At 42.6% G+C, this 27258-nt stretch overlaps 3 protein-coding genes and 1 non-coding gene across 6 annotated transcripts in view; 2 read left to right on the top strand and 2 right to left on the bottom strand.

The window, feature by feature from the left end:
• The window catches only part of LOC138976217 (early endosome antigen 1-like), a 45547-nt gene extending 29316 nt beyond the window's left edge, over positions 1-16231 (bottom strand). The window contains exons 1-2 of the mRNA XM_070349052.1: positions 16180-16231; positions 8973-9051 (exon numbers count right to left, since the gene is read on the bottom strand). Of these exons, the coding sequence (XP_070205153.1) occupies positions 8973-9005 (33 nt within the window). The 5' untranslated portion in view covers positions 9006-9051; positions 16180-16231. The remainder of the gene's footprint in view (positions 1-8972; positions 9052-16179) is intronic.
• A 93-nt stretch (positions 16232-16324) lies between these two features.
• LOC138976221 (transmembrane protein 17B-like) lies at positions 16325-22640 on the top strand. 2 transcript variants are annotated; one of them, XR_011458910.1, is made up of 5 exons: positions 16325-16597; positions 16859-16962; positions 19974-20087; positions 20314-22355; positions 22599-22640. XR_011458910.1 is itself a non-coding variant. In XM_070349056.1 (4 exons), exons 1-4 carry the CDS (start codon positions 16495-16497, stop codon positions 20587-20589), a joined length of 597 nt encoding a protein of 198 aa, XP_070205157.1. In that variant the 5' UTR covers positions 16325-16494; the 3' UTR covers positions 20590-22640. The 2 variants fall into 2 exon arrangements, 1 of the variants encoding a protein (XP_070205157.1); XM_070349056.1 differs by having other exon boundaries at positions 20314-22640.
• Positions 18374-18540, top strand: LOC138977599 (U1 spliceosomal RNA). The gene has a single exon (XR_011459393.1). It is a non-coding gene; the product is annotated as a U1 spliceosomal RNA (small nuclear RNA).
• Positions 22641-23282: 642 nt separating the features above from the next.
• The window catches only part of LOC138976223 (centromere protein M-like), a 145342-nt gene continuing 141366 nt past the window's right edge, over positions 23283-27258 (bottom strand). For both annotated transcript variants that reach the window (XM_070349057.1, XM_070349058.1), the window contains exons 5-6: positions 26869-26957; positions 23283-24646 (exon numbers count right to left, since the gene is read on the bottom strand). In XM_070349057.1, coding sequence (XP_070205158.1) covers positions 24527-24646; positions 26869-26957 — 209 coding nt within the window. In that variant the 3' untranslated portion in view covers positions 23283-24526. The remainder of the gene's footprint in view (positions 24647-26868; positions 26958-27258) is intronic.

Genomic DNA, 27258 nt, shown 5'->3' with positions numbered 1-27258 from the left:
TGACTTGCCGGTTACTTGTATCATTGTATTCATTGAATCTAATTGTCTCGGAGTTATTTTTCAGCAAAAACCGGCAAGGCAGCACCTTTTGTGATACCAAGTAAGTCAGATGACATCAGTATGTGTGTGTGTGTGTGTGTGTTTGTGTGTGTGTGTGTGTATGTGAGAGAGAGAGAGAGAGAGAGAGAGAGAGAGAGAGAGAGAGAGAGAGAGTGAGAGAGAGAGAGAGAGAGAGATTGACACCTTTCCAGATCACTCCGGTTATGCGACACTACCGCGAGCGTCACTACCGCGTGTCACACTACGGCGAGTACGACACTACCGCGTGTAACACTACCGCGTGTCACACTACCGCGAGTAAGACACTACCGCGAGTATAACACTGCCGCGTGTCACACTACCGCGCGTACCACAACCGCGAGTACCATAACCGTAGAGAGAACGCATGCAAACTTACTTCTTGTGAGTTTGTGTTCTAACGGCTTTGATTGGAAGCAACCCATTCTATATGTATTCTGATAGTGTGTTCTGATCGTTTTGAGTTCTTGGTTAGCATGACAAACATTGAATTAGTGTTCAGAGAACAGACCAGGCCTTTTTGTTTTATATTTCAAGGAAACATTTCAACCTTTGCCTTCAGCCATGGAAGTCATAAAATGACACGCGGTAATGTTATACTCGCGGTAGTGTGACACGCGGTAGTGTTATACTCGCGGTAGTGTCGTACTCGCGGTAGTGTCGTACTCGCGGTAAGTTCTGTTTCCGTACCCGCGACAGCGGCAGCGACAAAAGAAAACGCGCGCAAACGCGTGACGTGTTTCCGTACTTGCGTTTTAAACATGCGGTAAAATCTGTAAACTCCCGCGTTGCCGCGCGACAACGCAAAAAAATCGCTCCAGGACCCTTTCAAAAAAATCGCGTCGCTTGCCGCTTGTCGCGCCGCTAACGCGTCGCGCGTGTGGAAACACTCCTGGTCATTTTCTATGTGCTTGATTTTCGTCGCACCGCTGGAAAAACGCTATCGCGGGTACGGAAACACAACTTTAGTGTGAGACGCGGTAGTGGTACTCGCGGTAGTGACGCTCGCGGTAGTGACCAGTACCCGATCACTCCACATAAACGCTGGTTCTGGTTGCATTGTGCCGCTGACATACAGCTAATAGGATTTTTACACCCCCGGTATAGGGGTGTGTATAGGTTTCACTCGATGTGTTTGTGTTCGCAAGTAGATCTCAAGAATGAACGGACCGATCGTCACCAAACTTGGTGAACAGGTTCTATACATTCCTGAGACGGTCCTTACAAAAATTGGGACCAGTCAAACACACGGTTAGGGAGTTATTGGTGGATTAAAATTATACAAGGCCTGGTATAGACGGACACCCCCGTTGGTCAAAGGGAAATAACCATTCTCACTGCCACCAACTGAGAAGGTTATTTCCCTTTGACGGGGGTGTAGTTCCTATCGGAGGAATTTCTTGTTTTAATCCTTTTGTGGTATTGCTGATGATGCTGAACATGTATTTTACTAGTTTACCAATATGTATCTTTGACCCTGATAGCCTACGAAAACGGAGCAATCATGGCCCAACATTGGCCCAATGCTGAATTTATTGGCGCGGTGTTGAGCCTTAGTCGGGCCGTTGTCGTAGGCTGTCAGGGTTTATGTAGCCTTGTTCCATTGTATTCTGACTGTCATAAAGTAATAAAGTAGATGTGTACTGCCGGGCAGTACATACCCCAAGCGAAGTCGTCCATCTGTGTGTACATGATTCTCTCTCTCTCTCTCTCTCTCTCTCTCTCTCTCTCTGTCTTAAAATGTGTCATCGATGACGTGTTTTCATACTTGCTAATGCGGCAGGCTAATCATGACGTCAAATTGAAACTTCTTGAAGTCTCTCAGAAAGGGACATGAAAACCATGTGGGGGTTACTAGTTTGGGCTGAAAAAAAACCCAACTCCACCTAAAATTCAAGCGCCTATGGGGCTGAATTATGCAGCATAAATTGTGAAACATCAGGATATCTCACACTTTCAATTCTGCCATCATGTCAAATCTGACAACAAACCTACCCACAAAATGTCATAAATATCGGTGTAGAATTGAGACTTAACGGTTTTTAACTGCCAAAAATAAGTTTTTTTGACTGGAATAGTTTGTCTTGAAATTCAGTTTGGGACAACGGACCCACCCACTAAATTTCATAAAGATAGGTGAAAATTTAAATGTAACGGTTTTTAACTGCCAAAATTATGTTTTTCTTCTGGAAAAGTATGGAGTGAAAATCAGTTGGGGACAACGAACCTACCCACAAAATTTCATAAATATCGATGAAGAATTGAGATTTAACGGTTTTTAACTGCCAAAAATAAGGTTTTTTGTCTGGAAAAGTATGTCTTAAAATTCAGTTTGGGACAACGGACCCACCCACTAAATTTCATAAAGATAGGTGAAGAATTGAAATTTAACGTTTTTTAACTGCCAAAATTATGTCTTTCTTCTGGAAAAGTATAGAGTGAAAATCAGTTGGGGACAACGAACCTACCCACAAAATTTCATAAATATCGATGAAGAATTAAAATTTAACGGTTTTTAACTGCCAAAATTATGTTTTTCTTCTGGAAAAGTATGGAGTGAAAATAAGTTGGGGACAACAAACCTACCTTTAACATTTCATAAGAATCAGTGAAGAAATAGGATTTAACGATTTTTTAACGGCCTTTAAATCATTGGTGATGTCATCATAACCCAGTCGTTGTAGTTGTCGTCGTAGTTGTTGGTGTTGTTGTTGTCATGTTCGTTGTCGTGATTGTTGTTGTTCTCGTGTTGTTGTTTTTGTTGTTGTTGTTGTTGTTGTTGTTGTTGTTGTTGTCGTCGTCGTCGTCGATGTCATTTGTTGTTGTTGTTGTTATCGTCGTCGTCGTCGTCATCGTCGTCGTTGTCAGAGGTTATTTCTAAAGATTTCATTGATAGTCTTTGTTCTCGTCACCAAGACTTGCTAAGAACAAGCTTGGAACAGCAAGAGTTCCAAGAACAAGATTAGAACAACTCATTACATCATTACCAGTACGTCATTTGTATTTAGAACACACTTTAGAAAAAAAACTCTTCAGCTACAAACCAGTCACCCTCACATGTCGGAGGTGTTTGTCTAAACCACTTACTGAAATGTTTTGAGGTTTAATGACCATACACATGTTGAACCGGTGAGTGTCTTCCGCTGCTTAATTCGCAAATAACTATTTTATTAAAGTCCGCTTGAAACGCTCAAAGATGAAATTCCATGTTAAAAAGTGACAAAAGTTTCACATTTTCCCGTTGTAACAGCTTCCGATGATATTATATGAAAATTCTGATCCTCTGAGAGGATTCCCCGAAACAAAATCAGTTTGTACGCCTAATTTTAATAGAATTGTCCAAACAGTGTCGCTAATATTGTGCTAAAAGATGAATTCTAGAACAATGTTCACAGACAGACACCACTTGGCAAAAAAATTTTCAGTGCTGGGAGATGAAAAAAAAAACTACCTCGCAACGCGCGGGCTCCGCCCGCGCTCCGCCCGCGCTCCGCTTGGATTAATTTTAAGAGAAAGCAGTCATGAACACAAGGAGCTGGGAAAAGTTGCCTCTTACAACAAGCGTGGATAAAGACACATACTTGACACAGGCAAGTACTCTTTTTTTTTTCCAATCACCACTAGAAGTCCCTGGGCAGCATTTTGCTCTGAAAACTGAATCTCACATACGACAGGTGGATCAATTATTTTAAAAATGTGCCAAATTGCATATCTCCAAGGCCTTAAGACTAAGAGTAGATATTGGGAAGGCCAGTTCAAGAAGGTGTGGGTGGATCAACACATAATTTGCTGGTATACTGGGAACCGTCCCAGAGATAAATAATGTTATATATTATTTGTGGCATAAACTAATAAAGTTAGTCTCTCTCTCTCTCTCTCTCTCTCTCTCTCTCTCTCTCTCTCTCTCTCTCTCTCTCTCTCTCTCTCTCTCTCTCTCTCTCTCTCTCTCTCTCTCACACACACATACACACACATACTGATGTCATCTGACTTACTTGGTATCACAAAAGGTGCTGCCTTGCCGGTTTTTGCTGAAAAATAACTCCGAGACAATTAGATTCAATGAATACAATGATACAAGTAACCGGCAAGTCATAAATCCAAGAAGGTGTGGGGACCGACACAAAATAGGCTGGTTGTGGGGTCCGTCACAGAGAAATTAGGTCGAAAGTGGGGTCCGACACAGAAAGTGGGGACCGACACAATGAATTATGGGAACCGTCACGCCTACGTCACAAAAGTGTGTGGGGACCGAACACAGCCAATTTCACTGACTACTTTTGTTGTTTTTATTATTACGGCTGTTTGGATGGCCCTACAATCTTGAAACTTGGGCTGTCTGCTACAGACATGTTGAACTTTTTGCTGGACCAACGACAGTTCCAAGCAGGCATTTTTTGGTAGGATATTTCTTGCCGATGCTACGAATTATGCAGTTTTGCAGTAAAGTGGAAGGCATTCTACCTAATAACGGCTAAAATATCAAAAACCTTCAATCCAACAGCACCTAGGCATGTAGTGTAAACACTCACAGATCTAACAAGACCATTCTCAGAGAGCAACATTGCGTAATACTACCATAAATGGATGTTTTGTCCGCGAATTTTGGCGTGTGGGAACCGAGTGGGAACCGAACACAAAGGGTCAGGGCACCGGACACAAAGCGTAGGGGAACCGTCACAGTGTCACCGGTGTGCACACATAGGCTTGTCTAATGAGAGTGGAAGCCCATTTTGCTAAAGTGACTTTGGCAATGTCTTTGTGTCTAGCTGTGTTCGTGGAGATGAATAACAGCTTCTGACTACTAGCCCGAATGGGGCTTGTACGAGATAAGTAAGTCGTTAGCGCACGAACCGGACAGTTCATAAGATCTGGATCGTTTGGAGCTAATATATTAGACAGTGGATGAACTGTGATCACTGGTGATTGCTGATCTGATCTCTGATTTAGAAAATCTGGTCGAAAATTAAGCGAGACGAAACCGTCTGCTTGAAACGAAATGTCTTTCTGCAGGCCAGATAAAGAATGTACCTCGCTACCGCGTCTGGCTGAAGCTAACAACAGTAACATTAATGTCTTGCGGGTTAGATTTGGTAAGCTTGCAGCATGCAAAGGCTCAAAGTCTGACGATCTCAAAAATTCAATAATATCTGCAATCGAGGCGCCTTTCAGCACTGAAGCTATTGGACCGCCAAGATTGATAACATGCCCTAACTGTCGTAATGTTGAAGATATAACTGATCTTCTAACCTTAAGGGAGGATGCAGAACAACCTTGTGAAGACAACCAAGCCAAATGATTAGCGACTTGCATGGACCTAGGCGCTACTGGGTTGACGTTGTTTAACTGACACCAAGTATTCCAAGCTTTCTAGTGAGAGGAATAAACCGAATTTGTGGAAGCTCTGTGAGCTTTCTGAATCAACGAAACAGTGATGTCTGAAGCACCTGCGTGCAGAAGAGAATTTCTCACAACATCCACCCGTGAAGAAGCAGAGACTGCGGATTTCCGTGAGGAATGCCTGTTCTTGGTTGTAGAAGCTCTCCCTTTACGAGATTGAGAGGGACGGGAGAGCCCCGAGACAGACGTAGTAGGTCCGGATCCAGTGTTGGCTTGTCCATTTCTGATTAAGTCTTGGAGTTTGTCCACTCTCCTGAGAGAGGGCCGAACGGTCCAGGCTACTGTGTTGAATCTCATGCCCAGGTAAGAAAACTCCTGAGCGGGAGTGAGATCCGACTTGGTCTGATTGACTGCAAAACCCATATCCAATGCGAGGCGCAGGACGACATGAGTGTGAGAAAGGCAAAGATCTCGAGCCTGATGCAGAATCAGCCAATCGTCGAGGTACGCCCAAAGACGTACCCCCTTCTGCCGAATAAGAGCACAAATCTATCGAACACCCATTGTGAAGATCCATGGTGCTAAGGATAGGCCGAAGGGCAGGGCCCGAAACTAGTATGCCTTGTTTCTCCACCGAAACCTCAACCACTTCCTGTCGCAAGGATGGATGAGAAGATGAAATACGCGTCTAAGAGGTCGATGGAGGTGACCCAATCGCCCGGGCGAAAGGTGTCCCTGACCGTAGCTGGTGTTTTCATGGTAAAGCGTATGTCCCTTAGGCGTTCAGAGAGGAAAGTTCCAGAACTGGGCGCCACCCCCCTGAGGCCTTGGGTACCACGAAAATCCGGTTGAAAAATCCGGGGGAGGAATGATCTAATACTACCTCCACCGCTTGCTTCCGTAAAAGGGCCAGAATCTCGGCATCTATGACCATGACTGATTCCTTGTTGGCCGGAAAAGAAAAGTGAGGGAGAACTCTGGTAAGAGGAGCCTTTTCCTCTTTCCAGAGAAGCCGGAACCCCGATCTGACTATCCCTACGATCCAATTGTTGGTTACGTTCTGCATCCAAAATACGATCGCCCGAGACGGACCGCCCACCATCACGGGGATGGCGGCTGCAGGGATAATCAGATCAGGGGGGAATCATTGGGGGTTGGGATTTCGCCCAGACCCCCGAGACTTGCCAAAGGAAGGCTTCTTATTGCCAGAAGAAGCACCCCTTCCACGACCTCGAGAGGAACCAGAGTTTTGCTTAAAGCTACCTTTAACCGCAGGGGCCATGTAGGTAGCAGAGTCGGATTGTATGGTATGACTAGCGGAGCGTTGAGTGTATCTGGCAAACTCCAAATCCTTTGCCTCTTGGGTCTCTTTGTGAAGAGCATCAAGAGCCAAAGGACCAAAGAGCGCCTCCTCCGTGAAGGGAGATGTGCGCAAAGAGTCAATAGTTCGCCGATCCTGCAGTCTGGACTCGGAGAGGAAGTTATCCCTTCGAGTAAAAACTGCATGAGCGTAGAGCCGTGCTGATGACGCCATTTGTTGCGCCGAAACTTTAGCCAATGCCGACAAAAGAGCCGCCACATCCTGTTCGCTTGCATCTTGCCTGAACTCAAATGGTTCTAGGGAAGAAGTAAGCGCCCGCGTCAAAGAACGCAGCAGCGTATCCGAGAGGGATGCAAGTTCCAGTGCAGATCTGCCTGTTTCCTCTAACCCCAGAAGAGAAGATTCAGTGTAAGGAAACGCTTTATCCTTCTTGAAATGCTCAAAACGCAGGAAGTCAACAGCTGGAGTCACCGGAAGTGGAGCCCGAGGTAGGGCAAAAGTTTGAATCAACCCGCGATTGGACTGTTTCAACACTAACTTCCTGTGTGTGGCATGGCGAAACACAGAAGCCTGCTGCTCTGTGGCCAGCCATGAATCCACTGAAGGAGGAGCCGGTCCATGCGCCACCAGAAGTGGAACTGGTCGAAGAGGAATGTTACTACCCAGCGGTGGGTGAGTAGCCAAAACTTTCGCCATTTCATAAGCCACCAAGGGAGATTCTGAGAAACGAAACCCCGAGGCGACAGGTTGCGATGGTAAAAAATCGTCAACCGCTGATTTAGGAGGAGCAGAATTGTCTACAGCTGCGACCACTCCCTCCGGAAAATACCGTGAGGTCACCTCTGCTGCAAGAGCAAGAGCCTGGATAAACCTTGCCGGTAAACGGAAAACTTCCTCATCCTGTTCGGAATTAGTACTTCCGTAAACAGACGAAGAGTCTTGCGCAAAAGCGCTTCCTTCCGGTAAGAAACCGCGTTCAGTACACTCAGTATTACTGGCAGCGGTAACCGGAACCGAGCGAGGTCGATCACCGGAAGTGACCGCCTCTCGAGACATCTGGCCAATGTCCTCTTCCGGTTCCGCACGCGGACCGGAAGATGCCTGTGCTATCGACGAAGCGTTATGTAGAATACGCTCGCGACGCACCCCCAGTGGGGTGGCACAAGAAACGTCCGCAAGAAAGGAAGGTGTACCCGCTATTGGACGCTCTTGTAAGACACGATTGTCACCCACTGTCGCGGAACGACAGCTGACTTCCTGTGCCTGACCAGACATACCTTGAAGGTGAGGGACACCTGAAGCCAGTTCCGGATACGAGCATGGCCACTCGTACCGACCGGAAGCCGGAGACTCAACCGAGACGTCGGCCGACGTAACGGTAGCTGAAGGTGTACGCAATTTAGCCAAAGATTGCACACCACCAACTCTAGAAGGAAGAATGGACGTAACACGACTAGCCGCTCTCCTTTCCTCAGCAAAAATGTCTTTAAGCTGACCAGCAAAGGAATGAAAAATATCCATCATTTGCTCCTTGTCTAACGGAGCTTTGTCTGCCGGTTTAATGCTAAGTACAGGAGCGGCAGAATCAACAAGAGACTCAGCAGGAGGATCAATAACAACACTAAATGAAGTATCATTGATAGGGTCCGTGACATGAACAGTAGGATTGGCTTTCGTTTTCTTAGCTGACCGCTTTGAAGAAGAATCTGAACTCGCTGATGCAGACGCACGTTTCTTATGTTCTTTGTCAGACATGTTGACCGAAAAAGTTGTAACAAACAATTTCTACAACAGAAAACGCTAGCCACAATACGAAATAGAAAGGTCTCACCCGAACGTAGAGAAAACCAGGGAAAAACTCAGCTTCAAAAAAGCTGAAACGGCCACAAAAGGCCGGAGCGTGAACCAACACGTCTGAGCAGCTCAGGCGTTGGAAGAGAAGTGAATTGAAGATGGCGGCCGCGTGTCACGTGGCGATAAGGGGAGCCTACCCTGAGGTATCACGTGGTCTAGTGACTGTTTATGTGATTTTTCTTTAGGGGAGTGGCTTCCCTTGTGTTACCAGGGAAGCGTGTTCAACGTTTAAGCACTTAACGGAAGTAAATTGCTATTTATGAGATTTGGGGAAGTAATATGTAATTTAATTAATCATTTAATGATGATGTTCAACATGTCATTGTCACACTCACAGGGGGGTCAAGGACAAGGATGAAATTTATATTTTATCACATACCTGGTTATCTTTGTTTTCCTTGTTGAACTCCATGTTCAGTTATAGGCGGTCTTGGAGATTAAATCATAAATGCAGCCTCCTGCAAAGAACAGTAAATTTGTAAGTGACTCGTCTCATCTACATAAGAATTGCTACCTGCTTCACCAGCGTGTTGTGAGCTACAATACACATTTAAAAAGTCTTCACAAAAATAGAAACACAATCACGTACACAATGCACAATTCAAATAAATCGATTGTTATCAACTACAAGTACAAGTACAATCACACTATATATCATCGCTACACATAATGAACACGATCGCACACACACACTTGTGTAACTTGATGTTACACTTCTGGATCTGAATGGGTGGGAAGGGGGGGGGGGGGGGGGGGGGGGGGGATAGAAACAGGGGGTTTGGGGGGCAGCCTAAAAAAATGTACCTTAGGCTTTTCTTCAATCAAAATTTTTCAGGCAAATAGTTCTTCTCTCAGAGGTATGCTAATAAAGTAATTACTAATAAGAAAATATTTCAGGTTTGCAATGCAAATTAAGCTTAAAGTTAAACAGAGAACCGTGAGTAAGCATGCCAGCTACCGAGTTACTTAGTGATAATTTGCAGTTGCATGATTCTAACTTAGGCCTTAACTTGCGACCTTAACTGCACTTTTTACACACTCTTTTTTTGGCTAACTAGTTTACTCAGGGTTCCACATCACGTAGAATTCAGGGTATAATACTCTTTGACCCTCCAAATCACGTACGAGATGCTCTCTGAAGAGGTATTAATATGTAACTGTTTTCTTCCAAAGAGGTAAAAAAAACCTACGAGTCAAACGCTGAAAGGCTATAGCCTTTGCTAGTTTACAAGCAACAGCACACAGGCCGCCTGCTCTACTGAGACCACTAAAGTACACGCCGTGTTCGTGCCACTCCTCTGTCGACACTGACACGCCGTGAAGCAGAGGTTGCCTCCCTTGTCCTCAAACTGCGCGATATATAGACTTTTAAACTGATCATCTCGATGGCACTGTTCGCTTTAGCCTATCCGGTGCTGTCGCCTGCTAAAAAAAATGCCTCGCAAAACGAATTTTACACCGATTGTCACTCATACCCTGTGAAAAATCTGGAAGGGGTATAAAAAGCCTTTACTTTTTTCCTGAAAGGGTATGAATACCCTTGACTTTTGGGGTTGTGTGGAACCCTGTTACTGTTTAATCTTTGAGCTTGACTGGAAAAAGGGTGAGACCAAGAGTAAGACTAAGACCAAGAGTAACTCAGTAAGACACAGACATGAGACCAGCAAATGTTCAAAAAGTAGGAAAGTGAGCCGGGGTCCAGGGGCCGCTTAGGCCCCTTGTGGGGTCCAGGGGCAACGCCCCGGTAGGGGACGGAAGATGAATGTTAGAATTATAAAGGCCATTTTGGGGCCTCTCCTGATAGCAAAAAATGAGATCATGCCTTTTTAAAAAGCTATAAAACCCACAAGAATAATATGTTTTAGCATTTTAAACAAAAGTGTGATTGATAACAATCACACACACACAAAACAGTCCCCTTATTTTTTCAGTTGCTAATAAAAGATGAAACACCCGACTACGTTCTCATCAACTAATTTCGGTGGTGCACTCGCCCTATCGCAAAAAGAAAAAAAAATGACAAAAGTTCGCTTGCATTTATTTTATAGAATCCTCGTGACCTGGCGAAAAAAATGTCAATGCACCTCTAGCCCTATGTATCTGCTAGTGGTACCGGTCAGTATCGTCCACAACCAACCACTCAAAACGACGTACTTTGCCGTAACCTGACCCTGGGGTCCGGAGCCAAATCGCAGACCGGATTTTTGAGTGGGCGTGGTTTGCAGCGAGAGTTATCTTTTCCTAGCTTGCCCCATGCATAGATGCTACACCAAGTCCGTATTTCACCACGCAGTGGCCGTTGTCGCACCACGTGCACACGGCCTGACCGCGAATGGATATCTTGGCGATACTGTCGCCAATGAGCTGGCGCCTTTCTTTCTTGTTGATAGTGACCGTCACTTCTTCTGACAGCCAGTTGGCTTTCCACTTGTTTTTCACACTTTGGTCGTCGATCGTAAGAGCTTCCACAGCCGACAAAACAATACGGAATCCAGACGCTATGATGCTACCTTTTTCACCTTCGGCGTTTGAAGATCGGCAGCCAATCAAAACAACCCACAAACCGCCATCGGTGAATAATTAAGCCCCGGCGATAATCGTCGGAGATCGACAGCCAATCAAACGCGACCCATAATACTACTATGGGTTCACGCGAGTGCTGGGGTGCGAATGCACTGACTTCAGATGCAGACAGCTTCAGCTGAACGGTTCATACCACCACCTATGGGTTCACGCGAGTGCTGGGGTGCGAATGCACTGACTTCAGACGCAGACAGCTTCAGCTGAACGGTTCATACCACCACCCCCCTCCCCCCTTTTTTTCTCAACGAATTTGCATTGATCTCAAGAATGGTCTGTGAGCTAAGGAAAATATCGGAATTCCGATAAAAATCGGACCAGTCCCATGTCTGAAGACAGTAACCAAGTGTTACTAAGACAAATAAGACAAACTTGTTGTCTCTGAATCTGATGTTGAGCCCACTTGAGGCGCCTAAAAACGAAAGTTACATAAATAACCAGGCTCATGCTTTAAAATAAAAACCTATTCCCTTTAATTGTAAACACACAGACAAACACACACACGAAGGGGGTATCTTTACAGTTACACTGGAGGGGAATAGGGAGGGAGGAGGAAGATGAACATTACTACACATTAGCATTTAATTTATAGCAAGTCGGAATTTCCTTGTGGAAGTATTCTTGAGTATTTTTCTAGCGTTTTTACACGCGAGGACGTGTCAGACATCCCGACTATGACGGAAGGCTGCTATTCAGATGGGGCATCCTTATCTGAGATCTATGAGAGTGACACCCTTAGCAGTTAAAAAGAAACTGAAAGAGTTGGATGAAAATAAAGCCCAAGGGCCTGATCTAATCCCATCAAAGGTACTTAAGGAGTTGTGTGATGAACTATCTATCCCATTATGCTTGCTGTTCAACAAATCTTTGGAATCTGGAAATATACCAGGTGATTGGAAAACAGCGGAGGTAACCGCTATTTTCAACAAGAAGGGCAAAGCCCATACGACTCACACGCTTGACCTTCTGCTTTACACATTTTTTCTACCAAAATACATGTGACCTTGACCCAAGGTCAAGGTCATCCAAGGTCATGCAACACAAAGCTGTTAATTCAAGACATAGGAAGTACAATGGTGCTTATTGGCTCTTTCTACCATGAGATATGGTCACTTTTAGTGGTTCACTACCTTATTTTGGTCACATTTCATAAGGGTCAAAGTGACCTTGACCTTGATCATATGGGACCAAATGTGTCTCATGATGAAAGCATAACATGTGCCCCACATCATTTTTAAGTTTGAAACAGTTATTTTCCATAGTTCAGGGTCAAGGTCACTTCAAAATATGTATACAATCCAACTTTGAAGAGCTCCTGTGACCTTGACCTTGAAGCAAGGTAAACCAAACTGGTATCAAAAGATGGGGCTTACTTTGCCCTATATATCATATATAGGTGAGGCATTCAATCTCAAAAACTTCAGAGAAAATGGGAAAAATGGGAAAAATAGCTGTTTTTTAGGCAACATTTATGGCCCCTGCGACCTTGACCTTGAAGCAAGGTCAAGATGCTATGTATGTTTTTTGGGGCCTTGTCATCATACACCATCTTGCCAAATTTGGTACTGATAGACTGAATAGTGTCCAAGAAATATTCAACGTTAAAGTTTTCCGGCCGGCCGGACGACTCGGGTGAGTACATAGACTCACTTTTGCTTCACATGTGAGTCAAAAAGGGTACTAAGTCAGAACCAGGTAACTACAGACCAGTAAGCTTAACCTGTGTAACATGCAAGGTATTGGAGTCTCTTGTTCGGGATTCTATAGTGTCTTATCTCACAGACAATAATTTATATGCTGACTGTCAGCATGGTTTTAGAAAAAGACGTTCTTGTGTCACTCAACTCATAGAGGTCATGGAAGACCTCACAAAATTTGTTGATGAAGGTGAAGCCATAGATATTATTTACTGTGACTTTAAGAAGGCTTTCGATACTGTGCCGCATGAGAGATTACTCCTAAAGCTTGCTTCGTATGGGCTTAGTTCCAGCGTCCTTTCCTGGATTCGGTCATTCCTGAGTGGCCGGTCCCAGAGGGTACGAGTTGGACAGGCAACGTCGAACCAAGCAGCAGTTCTCAGCGGAATTCCACAGGGCAGCGTTTTGGGGCCGGTTCTATTTACAGTGTTTATAAATGACTTACCAGATGTGGTTAGTGGTATAGTGAAGATATTTGCGGATGATACAAAGCTGTACAATAAAGCAACAAACAGTTCAGTCATGCAAAAAGACATACACTTACTTCAGGATTGGACAAATAAATGGAAATTATTTTTTAATGTTTCAAAGTGCAATGTTCTGCATTCTGGTAAAAAGAATCCCAAATATGACTACGTCACGTACGTGATGACTGTCAATGATGCTATTGAAAAAATAAATGAATGTGATGAGGAAAAGGACATCGGTGTTGTTTTCGACAGCAATTTGTCATTCGACCCGCATATTCGAGGAGTTGTGTCAAAAGCTAATCAGAGGATTGGCATTATCAAACGAACGTTCTCATTTCTTGACAAGGACACCTATACAAAGCCTTTGTGAGACCACTGGTGGAATATGCAAATGTGGTGTGGAGCCCATTCCTCAAGAGACAGTCTCAGACAATTGAGAGGGTGCAGCGTCGAGCAACTAAAATTCTAAAGGAGTGCCGGGATAAGTCTTACGCGGACAGACTCAAATACGTAGACCTCCACTCTCTGAAGGGAAGGAGGACAAGGGGTGACCTAATACAAACATATAGAATTATAAATGGGGTGGATGATATTGACATGCACAAAATATTCACATTCAAGCAGACAGACAACACCAGAAACAGCCAGGGAAAAATCTTTGTTCAACACTGTAAGACTAACAAGCGCAAGTTTTCGTTTTCTCATAGAGTTGCTAACAATTGGAATGCACTACCCGCTAACATAAAATTCGCACCCACAGTAGACGCCTTCAAAAACTTCTTGGACAATTATCCAAAATTTCTTAACCTTTTTTACGACTTTGATTGAAAGCACTGAAAGAATAGGGATTTAGGCATGCAAAGTATCTGACAAAGAAGGGGCACCAATAAGGCACAACAGATGCATTGGTGGTGCCAATCTTTAAAAAGGGAGACCGTCACCAGGCAGCTAACTACAGGCCTGTGTCACTTACGTCCATCACGTGCAAACTTCTCGAACACATCATCCACAGTAACATCATGAATCACCTTGACACCCATAAGATCCTGACAGAAGCACAACATGGGTTCAGGAAATTCCGGTCATGTGAGACTCAACTCATCGAGACTGTGCACGACATCGCGAAGAACCTGGCCTCAGAGGACCAAGTCGACGCAATCCTGCTCGACTTCAGCAAGGCGTTTGATAAGGTTCCACACCAGCGACTGTTTCACAAGCTCGACCACTACGGAGTGAGGAACAACACACTTAAATGGATATGCTCGTTCCTGACAGGAAGAACGCAACAAGTAGTACTTGAAGGTGTTCATTCATCGGCTGGACCAGTGACGTCAGGGGTGCCCCAAGGTACAGTCCTAGGCCCCCTCCTATTCCTGATCTACATAAACGACATGCCCGAGGCAGTTAAACATTCAAAACTAAAGCTCTTTGCGGACGATAGCCTGCTGTATAAAAAAGTAACAAAGCAGCAAGATCCACTCCTCCTTCAAGAAGATCTGAACGCACTCCAAAATTGGGAACAGAAATGGCAAATGGAGTTTAACCCGAGCAAATGCAACATCATCCGCATACTTCCCAGCAAGAATAAGCCGCCGATATTGTCCACCTACCACCTACATGGACAGACTCTCGAAACTACCAAGGAGAGCAAATACTTAGGAGTCACCATCACCGAAAACCTATCTTGGACCAATCACATCAAGAACATGACCGCCAAAGGAAACAGAACCTTCAAAGAATGCACGATGAAGGTGAAGTCAGCTACCTACACAACCATGGTTCGTCCCACGCTCGAATACGCGTCAACAGTGTGGGACCCACATCAGGAAAATGACAAGCAGGCATTAGAAATGGTCCAGAGAAGAGCAGCCAGATACGCCCATAACAACTACTTCGAAAAAACGCCTGGCGTAGTTACCAACATGCTGAACAACCTAGGATGGGAAACTCTGGAAAATAGACGAGAAAACAATCGCCTCATGATGCTGTACAAAATCAAGCACAAGATGGTCGGCATAGATGAAAAGAACTATCTCCATAGCTCCGACGCAAGAACAAGAGGAGATGGGCTGAGGCAACAACAGGACTTCCATAAAGCCATATGCAACACCTTTTTCCCACGGACTATCTCCAACTGGAACCATCTTCCCACGACGACGACATCAGCCCCAAGCCTTGAGTCGTTCCGCTCACGTCTCCGCGGTAGCAGTCCCCTGCAACCGCCAGTGGGCAACCCCTAATCCCTCAACCCCTGTACATAGTTTTAAACGCCTCCCAACCTATCCAGTTCCTGCCCTTTCTCAGTGCTGGTTTTTTTAAATTGTCATCCCGATTCCAAGAGGCACACACCGCATCCGGAATCGACAAGTGACATCAACGCGGGACCACTTACGTTTATCAAATAAACCCGGTCCCAACGGAGAGAAGAAGAAGAAGAAGGCCTCGCGGCCTTCGGCCGCCCCTATATACTACTACTACTACTTGACAACAACTGACAGGAGGCTGATAAGCTTTCTCTGTAAGCAAGTGATACCATAGTTATATTCATGATACTATGGTAAGACTAAAACAGGTACTGGTAGTGGTAGGCTTTCCTAACTTATTAACTAGCCACTAGTTAACTGTCATTGTCATGAATTCATCTCATCATCTCATGTCAACTCAATGTCAGGTTCTGGTTAAATCCACTCTGTTACTGTTTGCACTAGTATCAACAATGCAGCTGACCGCAAATGTAACCTCGTAAGTTTGGTAGCACAAAGTGAAACATGCACGTGTCAGAATAAACAATCATTGAATATAACGTGAAAAACTAAAAGGAAAAACCGCAAAAACATACGTTCAAGATACGCAAGGCTCTGACTGTGTTCGAAGTGTGTTCCTTTGTGCCCATTGGTTGAAATGAGACTTCCGTTCTGAAGGAGAACAAATTGCAACATTTTGCAGAAAATCCCTTCATAATTGAACGCCATATTTGAACAGAAGGAGCAAATCATTAAATCACATTAATAACACCATAATAAATCCAAATACATTGTTTATGCATACATAGGTCTGTTAAAGCATGTTCATTTGTTCTCATAATTGTTATCAGCTATCCTTGAATGAGAGGTTTGCTTGCTTTAGCCGAATCACGTGACAAGAAGCGGGCACCATGGACGCTACATTTAGAAGAACGATGCATTCAGTTACGGATGTGCTGTTTCCTGTCAGCAAAAATGCCAGAGACCCACAACAACACCAAATGTTAAAGACAGGTTAATACACTTTATATATACTGTATACACTAGGCGCTAGGGCTTTGGATTTTTCGCCTAGCCTTAGCTGAATGTAGCGGATATGTCAGGACATGTTTTGTTTGGGTTTTTCAATACAGTTAACAGCATTCGTACGTTGTAGTGTCTTGTTCTTTTTTTCTTCTCCTTTTGTTATATGTTACAGTTAATTAATTTGGTATGTTTTAGAAGTAGAATCTAATCTTGTCATCCAAGTGAAATCTCTGCATTTATGTTTTGCAGGGAATGAGTATGTGACAAACCTACCACTGCAGATGTTGATTTACTTCAATGTTTTCTTCTCTCCCTTGTGGTTCATTGCCAGTATTGTCATGCTGGAGGCTAAGGTATGGATTCCATTTTTGTTTAAATGCCTTTGATTTTTTTCTTACTTGCTGTATTGTGTATGACCCTTCAGCAACTTTTGCAAACACATTCAGCCAAAAGAATGAAAGACATAGGTTACAAGACTACAGGTAGGACTTCAGCTGGCCTTGTTGATCTCACAAAAACTCCATACTCACTATTCTCCCTCCCCGCCAAAGTACCTCTGATCGAACTTTGTACCCTGTATTCCACTCATGGAGTGTAATTTGTGATTAAAAACGGTAGTTTGTCTTCAAAATTTGCTTCATCGCAAAAGCTGTCTTTGCTCATTCAAGGGACATAACCACTTGGTGTGTTTTCAAATAAATCGAATGTTGGGTAAAATCTATCAAATTTCATCACAAATTTGCTTCCTTTGCAAGAAATTGACATGCTTTTCTCCCTCTAGATAATTATACCTTTTAAAATTGGCGAGGAAGCATTCAGTCTGCTGTTTATTTTGGTAGAAGCCCGGCTGACGTCCTGCCTATAGCCGCATGTGAATTATTAAAGTAATGCTATAACAGTGGCATTACAACCCCCTTTCCAAACCCACTCCTTTTCTTCTCTTTTCAGTATTTGATATTTGCATGTGCTATTCCAACATGCAGCACTTTATGTGATGCCAAATCTATTTCAGTTTTCAAAGCATTCGCCATGAGGATTACAAAATTTTGTAATTATGCAGAGACGTTTGTGAATGCAGCTCTCGTTATACCCGAGTTATTGTCAATGCCATTTTCTGTCATTCATAGTTATTCACCCCAAAGTAAAAATAAAGAACCAGACCAAAATGATCAGCTAGAAAAAAAAAGTAAAACAAGTAGATGTTGATCAATCTTAAAGCAAGGGGATGTAACCCATGTTGTTTTTCGGGATGATGTCTTACAAGAGTTATCTAAAGAAAATAAAGTTACTGAGCTCCTTTGGTTTTTACAGTCTCGGGTTAAAATACCTGAGGAGTTATATATCATAATATGTTTCAAACAAGAGAAGAATTTCAAGTGGATTTTTTGGTTAAATATATTTGGTTTAGTCAGCACGCAGAGGGTGATCAGAACTTAACATAAAGTTTGTGTTGAGATCAGAAGTACAGCCCAAAGCTGATTGGTTCCTAAAAATAGAAACAGCAGTGCACATTTCAATAACAGAGTACTGTTGAACATGGATTAATCTTTCCACATTCACTGTTTGTCCACCTGACTCCTCAGTAAAACCCGAACAATTTGACAAATAAGCCATTCTTTAGTTTGCTAAATTTGTTCAACTGCAAGTTATTGGACAGTTAGTGAAGAAAAGCTAAAGTACGGAGAATCCAGTGGAATAGCCCAGGACACCTGGGGACTGTGAAAACGTGTGATTGGCCGGGGTAGCGTTGACACCAGTCTCAGCATACTTACCTGGCACAGGAGACACCCTGATCATGAAGGGGGTTCTTCCAGGGCGAGGCCTGTCCATTGCACAGTAGGGGTGGGCTGACCCTTGTGATCATCACAAATGTTGATGACTCGGGTGCGCTATTTCTTAGTGAGGGGGACTTGCGTTCGCGCTATCCCCTGCAAAAATCCAAATGAATATTTATCGCTCTCCTTCACTTGACAAATCTTGTCTTAAAGAAAGGGTGGACTGATCATCTCAACAAAGTGAACTTAGAATGATCGATTAAGGTTTGAGCAAGGGGATGTAACCCATATTTTGTGGGATTATATTTATAGGTACAAGAGTTATCTTAAAAAACAAATATGGCTGTCAAATGTTGGCGTTTTCTCACAAAGGCTGAACCTGTGCTGAGATACACGCTGTGTCAAAAGTTTTTCTTCTATTATACGTTTTCACTTTTTAAAGTGATTTTTATAACAGTTTGAAACAAGTCGCGTAAGGCGAAATTACTACATTTAGTCAAGCTGTGGAACTCACAGAATGAAACTAAACGCACTGCATTTTTTTCACAATGACCGTAGTCCGCCGCTTGTGCAAAAGGCAGTGAAAGTGATGAGCCTGTTTAGCGCGGTAGCGGTTGCGCTGTGCTGCATAGCACGCTTTACTGTACCTCTCTTCGTTTTAACTTTCTGAGCGTGTTTTTAATCCAAACATATCATATCTATATGTTTTTGGAATCAGGAACCGACAAGGAATAAGATGAAATTGTTTTTAAAACGATTTTGGAAATTTATTTTTAATCATAATTTTTATATTTTATATTTTCAGAGCTTGTTTTTAATCCGAATATAACATATTTATATGTTTTTGGAATCAGAACATGATGAAGAATAAAATAAAAGTAATTTTGGATCGTTTTATAAAAAAATAATTTTATTTACAATTTTCAGATTTTTAATGACCAAAGTCATCAATTAATTTTTAGGCCTCAATGCTGAAATGCAATACCGAAGTCCGGCCTTTGTCGAAGATTGCTTGGCCAAAATTTCAATCAATTTGATTGAAAAATGAAGGTGTGACAGTGCCGCCTCAACTTTTACAAAAAGCCGGATATGACGTCATTTATCGAAAAAATGAAAAAAATGTCTGGGGATATCATACCCAGGAACTCTCATGTAAAATTTCATAAAGATCGGTCCAGTAGTTTACTCTGAATCGCTCTACACACACACACACACACGCACAGACACAGACACAGACACACACACACACACACACACAAACACAGACACACATACACCTTGACCCTCGTCTCGATTCCCCCTCTATGTTAAAACATTTAGTCAAAACTTGACCAAATGTAAAAAGGTTAAAGGGTCTACAGCGTAAAATAGGGTTGGTCAGATTTTTGTAAGGCATTGAAACCCCCTTTTTATTATACCCCCCCCCCCCCCCCCCCCCCAATTTAAGACCTCCCCCTTTTTAAGACTAAAGTACTTTTCAGATTTCCTGCTCATTACATCTTTAAATTTACCTCCATTTTAAGAGCTGATATTCTCAGATTTTGGGAGGTCTGAAAAGTTGTTTTAACTGTACCTTTGGTTTGTTTCAGTTCTCCTACCTGACACAGCTATATCAGATTGTGCTGGTTTCCGTCTACATCGTCTACACACTGATAGAGCTCGTCAGACTTTATCTCGGCTTTGTGGGAAATCTCATGGAGAGGGTGAGAGCACACGTTTTCTGTTCATACATCTTTTTCTCACAAATGTCAGCATCTATTTATGTGTGTATGTGTTTGTGCTTTGCTTCAATTAGGTAATTGAAGAGTGTTTGTGTGTGTGTGCTTAGCCCCCCGCCCCCCCCACCCCCCATAAAAGGCAGTTCCACTGTACTTGTGTTCTGAATTCATCTGAAGTCATTCCCTTTTTTCAAAAAAATTATTTTGTCAGGTACCGGAGCTAGCAGGTTTCTGGCTTCTGACAATGATTCTGCAGTTCCCCCTGATCCTTCTTTTGCTTCTCAACGACGATGCTTTGCTGCTTCCGCTGGAACGAGCTGTTCACATCATCAAGGCGCTTTTCGTCGTCTCGGAGGTCATCGTAGGATACTTCGCCATCCGAGTGATGGTCAACTACCAGGTGACCAAGTACCACCTGCAGCAGTTTACTGACTTGGAACATGTAGATGAGGATAGTTACTATCCGGAGTCCAGATATACTTCATAGTGTGTTGTTGTCTGTGAACTTTGGAGAAACTGTGGTGTGTGTGGTAGAATGGTACACGGCATAGTGTTTGTATTGTGTCTGTGAACATTGGAGAAACTGTGGTATGTGTGGAAGAATGTAGAGTGTGAGTGTATGCAGGGATGAACATTGATAATGTTCAAAATCAGGAAAATCGATCTGTCCAAAATCGATCTGGTAGCTCTGATTTTTGTCTCAAGTTTTGTTCTATGATTTCGACACCCTGTATGCAAGGATTGAAGGTGGACAATGTTGGAAATAAGGAAAATGTGTCTCAGGAGACTCAGCCTCAGGATAAGCTCTGACTTTTTCAAGTTTTGCTCTGTGATTTCAGACACCCTGAATAATTCCAAAATTAGGAAAACCATCAGGAAATGATTCCTCAAATCAGGAATTCCTGATTGGAACATTCATCCCTACATAGTGCGTATGTGTATTGAACTTAATGAATGGAAAGAGCATGAAGTATGAGTATTTTGTGACAATTAATAGACGAATTCCAAAAATAACTCTGTCGGGTTTGTATGTGTTGTGGGAGAATGACCTTTTCTTGCAAAACCTCTGCCAAAAATTGGAGGGGCCAATCACTAGCGACGGAAGTTTTGTGCTTCCGTCCACATGTTTCACACACACCCTTTGCTAGTGATTGGCCCCTCCAATATTTGGCAGAGGTTTTGCAAGAAAAGGTCACTCTTCCACAACAGATGCAAACCCGACAGAGTTATTTTCGGAATTTGTCTATTGAAGAGTGTTTACTACGGGTGCATGGACTGGATTGAGAGTGTGGGCAATGCTATGCTGATACATGGAATGTCCAGACAAATGGCTGTGTGTGTCGTGTTTGAGATTCGGAGGCAAAGTAATGTGTTTGAAGGATGGAAATTGTGCAGTGCGAGTTGTGATGATATACCGATAGTGTGAAGGGTATGTATGCTGTGTGTTTGAAAGTGGGTGAGTGTGTGTGAACTGGGTGAGAGTGTACTGCTTGAGAGAGAAATGGAAACATGTAGCGCGTGTCTTGTTTGACATTTGACAAGCATTCAGCAAAAAAAGATGTGTGTGTTAAATGTAATTTGGGAGGGAAGAAAGAAAGCGTGAAGTGTGGGTGTTGGTTCATGCAGCCTTGAGAGGTGCTGGGAGTAATGTTTGCAAGTGGAGAGCCTTTGTGAAAGATAAGCATGCTCGGTGGAATTGGTTGATTTGTGCTGCAGCTTTGCTTGTAAACCAGCTAGCGGTGAGTGTGACAATGCTGTAAATAATTCCAAGAAAATCCTGCCATTTTTGTCACGTTACAACTTGTTGAGCGAATGACTTTTAGTCCCATTATTTTGAGAAAGTTTTTGTGTTGATTTGTACCACAGTACATGTAGAACTTTCAGTAAATGAGTGGATAATTTGCATCAGGAGAATAGGTTTGGCGCAAAGTACAGAAAATGTGAAGAGATACAAAATTTAAGACCTTGATAACCGAAAGCTCACAGGTATATCAGACTGCCATTTGGATTGCATGCATTCATTTATTTCAGGCATGTATTCAGTGAAGTTGCGTTTGCAATCCTTTTTCCGCAAGTTCTCTAGCTGTGCCTGTACATATTTTGGGTCTACAGTTTGTATAAGCAGGTACTAGCGACACTTTACAACAGAATGTTGCTTCATGGAAAAGTAGCAAAGCTTTTGTTATTGTTGCAAGATTTGAAACCGACAGACAATGCACCTCCAAAGTGCAGCTGTTCTTTAAAACAGTTAAGGCCAAAAAAAAATAGGTCTGTTTACGGTAACCCGACCGACCCTAGTTTTTTCGCGCGACCCTAGACTTTTTTTTGGCATTTGGAAAAAAAAAAAAAAAAAAAAATCTAGTTTTTTTTGGCAAAATAACGTAAAAATATGTTTTTTTGGAGGAAAAAAAATAGAAAAAAAAAATTCCCGACCTACCGACCCTATTTTTTGGGCCTATGTTACCGTAAACAGACCTATTTTTTTTTTGGCCTAAGAACTCAGTGTTTGTTTTCCAGGGGCTTCAACAAAATTAAGAATGAAAGTATTGTGTGATGCAGTGTTTGCTTCATATTCAAACAGTATGAATTGGACCGTGCAACTCCTTTTTCCTTGTATATGTGTACATTGTACATAGCTGTCATGGATCTGAACATATTTTATGTAGTACAGTATTTATATATTAGGATTTGTTCCTTTGCATCATCATGTCACATTACCTGTAAACAAAAAAACAAAAAGGGAAGAAAGACCTGGTAGGATCTGTGATAGTGTCATAGACGCAAACATGTTTGGGTGTTTCTTAGTTCATTGTTTCAATTTATTATGATTGATATTGGTATAATTTGAAATAAATGAAAAAACAAATTAAAATGTTGCTATGCTTTGTGATTGTGTATGCAGCTTTCCTACTCTCTCAAGACACTTCTTTACAAAGCGTTCATAAGTATTGCTGTGATGTTCTGGATTGAAAAAAAAACCCACCCTGTGCCAGTACAAAAAACCAGTAATGTTTGGGGATTCTTAGTAACTAGAAAAGGCTTTGTTCCTTCGAGATAAGTTTGACATTACTGGAGAACTCTTGGTCAAGAAACAACCACTCTCTCTCCCACACATACATTCCTTAAACTAAGGTACACCACAACACGCAAACAGTATTGATGTGTTTGAAAGAAATCATCTGTCACTTGATTTTTTTATTTTACTGTATTTAAAACACAATTCTATGCATGCATTGTAGGTTCCGCTGTATGATTCATACAAAGACACAAAAAGAACCTGCACATTTATTTCCGTTATCACAAAGGAAACTGTCAAAATACCAGTTTTGCAAAACAATAAAAATAAGAAATTTTTCTATATGAACCTGAATCAGAAAAAAACAAATTGATACAATGTGAACAAAGTTATTCATGTACACCTCATAGTTCTTGGTAAAAAAAACACACCTAATGCTTGATATCACACACACACACAGAGCTGGATTGTTCGTCTACAAGTTTGTTTGTTTGTTTGCTTAACGCCCAGCCGACCACGAATATCAGGGCGGTGCTGCTTTGACATATAACGTGCGCCACACACAAGAAAGAAGTCGCAGCACAGGCTTCATGTCTCACTCAGTCGCATTATTCTGACACCGGACCAACCAGTCCAAGCACTAACCCCATAATGCCAGACGCCAGGCGGAGCAGCCACTAGATTGCCAATTTTAAAGTCTTAGGTATGACCCGGCCGGGGTTCGAACCCACGACCTCCCGATCACGGGGTGGACGCCTTACCACTAGGCCAACCGTGCCGGTTCGTCTACAAGTACATGTACTGCAATAAGGACGAAAAGTCCAGGTTCAATATACTGGCTGTCTATGACCTAAAAAGTCTTATTAATTTAAATACTTGCACATGTACAATCTAAAGTGAACATAACAATCAATACACATTATTCATCAAGAAATGTCACAACATGTACATTCTCAGCTGTTGCCTTTGGTAAATGAAGAATTTGAATTAATTATCAAATTTAATACCTCTGATAGTGCAAATCAATCAAAACAACTAAAGTCGAAACAATTCAATGCCTCTCTCTAAGAAAAGCACAAATAATTTTAAATTTACTCCATGAACTGACATAAATCCTCTGCTACTGCATACCAAAACTGTCCTCACTTGCAACATTCACAAGAATAGAGCAACATGTTGCTCACTAAAATTCAACAAAATGACCATATTCACCATTTACCATTCAAAAGCCACCTTCCTTTCTTGTCTCACATTGTTCTTGCTCTTCTTGAAGAAAACCAACCTACAACCTTTCAATTCCAAATTGACAAGAATCCTAATATTTTGTCACTTTCTGCTGTACACTTCACCTCATCGTCTTTCTAGTTTCTTCTCTTACATTACACTGACATAAAGAAATGTCCAATCTTCACGTAGAAATATATTTGGTTGAATCAATGACAGAAGGTGAAACGCCTTCCTTGAAGCCAGCCGCAATTTCCACCATACATAATATTCTGCGAGCGAGCTGATCCCTCTCCTTCTCAACCTGTAATAGAAAAAAAGAAGACAAATTAGGTTCATTTTCATTACTTTATAAATATTGTCCCATCGCTGTGAAATTCGGATGGCTTCCTCCCAGTGGAAAGCTAGCAGCAACAGAGTTGGGCTACCCAGGTGTATGCATGTTTAGGTGTAATCAGCCACTAGCACTTATGGCAGAATGACCAAGGTCTTTTACGTGCCACAGTGGTGACATGGGGGTGGAACATGGATAACGTCTCAGAGTCTGCACATAAAGTTGACCTGTGTCCGTCCTGGCCCGGATTTGAACCTGCGACCTTAGGATCACAAGTCCAGTGCTCTACCAACTGAGCTACCGGGCTGTGAGACAGGTAGGTAGCCTAGTGGTTAGAATGTTGGCCTTCACTGTAGGAGGTTCGGGGTTTGAATCCCAGCCAAGCCTGGAGGGTAAAGGGAGAAGATTTTTCCTTATTTGCAGACCTGCTACTGCTAGTGCCCTAGTTCCATTCGCGTGTACCTTCAAGGGCAAGAACACGAGTGCACCAAAAAGATCCTGTAATCCATGTTAGAGTTCGGTGGGTCATAAAAACATAAAAACACTCAGCATGCATCCTCCAAAATCAGCATATACCTGCCTAAATGGAGGGGTAAAAACGGTCAATCGGGTCATACACATAACAAGAAGAGCAAACGCTCGATCGAGTCACTTTCGCAGTTCTGAATATTATATGAGGCATCAGATGGACAGGAAGAAATTGCTATTCACAACACAATGAGTCACGTTCACATAAAATTTGAGCCCGGTCACTTTTATAGTTTCCGAGAAAAGCCCAACGTTAAGTTGTGTGTTGCCGAACAGAAAAGGCTAGTTATCTCCCTTGTTTTTCTGATAACGTTCGTAAAAGGCTACAGATGTAAATACTTTGATGTAAAGAATAATCCTACAAAGTTTCAATCACATCCGATGAACTTTGTCAAAGATATAAAATGTCTAATTTTTCCTTTGACGCTGACCTGTGACCTTGAAAAAGGTCAAAGGTCAACGAAACCATCGTTAAAGTGTAGAGGTCATTGGAGGTCACGACTAAACAAAATATGAGCCCGATCGCTTTGATAGTTTCCGAGAAAAGTCCAACGTTAAGGTGGTGTCTACGGACGGCCGGACAGACTAACACTGACCGATTACATAGAGTCACTTTTTCTCAAGTGACTCAAAAACCAACTGCAAAAAGCACAAGTGTACTTGGGAGTTTTAGCCCATGAACGCAGAAGAAAAAGATCTTTGCCATACAGTATGGGGAAGAAACCCATTTTGTCTTAAATCTTGCTGCTCGAGGCCATTTTTTGTAGGTGGCTGTTCAAAAACTATTCCCTGTCAAGAAAATGTGGCTGTAAATCACTACATGGCAGGTGTGTGTATGTCTCTCGTGAGTGACCCTGGTAATTTTTAATGCAATCTTTAGTCAATGTGATGTATTTTATGTTTTAAACCGTCTGGGACTGCAAAGGGATTTCCTTCTTTTTGTAACTGTTAGGACAAAAAATTTGTTGAGTCTGAGTCAGGTGACCCAGGGCTGGCCATGACAGATCCTGCTGTACAGTGGAACACCCCCTTTAAGACCCCCCAATGTTAAGACCTCCCAATGTTAAGACCCCCAGCCCTTAATGTTAAGACCCCCAATGTTAAGACCCCCAATGTTAAGACCCCTCAATGTTAAGACCCCGAATGTTAAGACCCCGAATGTTAAGACCCCAAATGTTAAGACCCCCCAATGTTAAGACCCCCAATGTTAAGACCCCCCAATTAAGACCTTGCTTTTTAAGATGTTCTGTTCATAGAATCTGTAAATGTAACCCAATTTTAAGACCCCCTCCATTTTAAGACCTAATTTTCTAAGACTGTTGGAGGTCTTAACAGGGGGGTTCCACTGTAGTACCAATTACTAAGATGCTTGAGATGATCACTGTACCAACAGCAGTAAGAAAGCACCATTTGTCATTGACACAGGAAAACGTGTTGTAGAAATATACACCTCCCTTGACCAATACTGTACTGCCCTTCACACTGTAATCCCCTGCTCCCACATTCACAGGCCAAACACTTGAATCAGACACTGGCCTTTGAGTTTGAGCATGGCCCTTTCCCCTCCGTACTAGCATATAATATGCTCATGCAGTCTATACTATATATCTATATATATAAATAATAATGTAAAAAACAAAAACAAAAACAAAAAATATGCTCACTTTGATGTCACCAAACACCAGGGGGAGATTGTAAGAGTCGGACAGTGCGGTCACCTGTTCAATGTCAGTCATTCTCTTGTGGCTGTGAGCTGGCAAAACAGAAAATTAAAAACGGATCCAAGTTGAAGTAAAACATCAAGCTCTAACATCAAACACATGCCCACGATGCTCCTCAAACAACAACAATACAGTGGAACCCCCTTTTTAAGACCTCCACAAATCTGAGAAAATCAGGTCTTAAAAAAGAGAGAGTCTTAAAATGGGGGTACATTTACACAGTTTATGAATAGAAAATCTGAGAAAACAAGGTCTTAAAAGGGAGGGAGTCTTAAATCGAGGGGTCTTTAAAGGGGGGGTTCCACTGTAGTGCATTCTTGCTAAGATCTTAAA

This window comes from Littorina saxatilis, linkage group LG9, assembly GCF_037325665.1.
Source record: "Littorina saxatilis isolate snail1 linkage group LG9, US_GU_Lsax_2.0, whole genome shotgun sequence".
Taxonomy (NCBI): Eukaryota; Metazoa; Mollusca; class Gastropoda; order Littorinimorpha; family Littorinidae; genus Littorina; species Littorina saxatilis.
Note: the sequence above shows the minus strand (reverse complement) of the source record. Positions and strands in the feature narration are given on the sequence as shown.

Bases quoted from the DNA above. Each gene is read 5' to 3' on its own strand.
- LOC138976221 (XM_070349056.1), top strand. From the start codon at position 16,495: ATGGACGCTACATTTAGAAGAACGATGCATTCAGTTACGGATGTGCTG. The intron at 16,598-16,858 runs GTTAATACACTT...TATGTTTTGCAG, and splicing joins ACACCAAATGTTAAAGACAG to GGAATGAGTATGTGACAAAC. The intron at 16,963-19,973 runs GTATGGATTCCA...GGTTTGTTTCAG, and splicing joins TTGTCATGCTGGAGGCTAAG to TTCTCCTACCTGACACAGCT.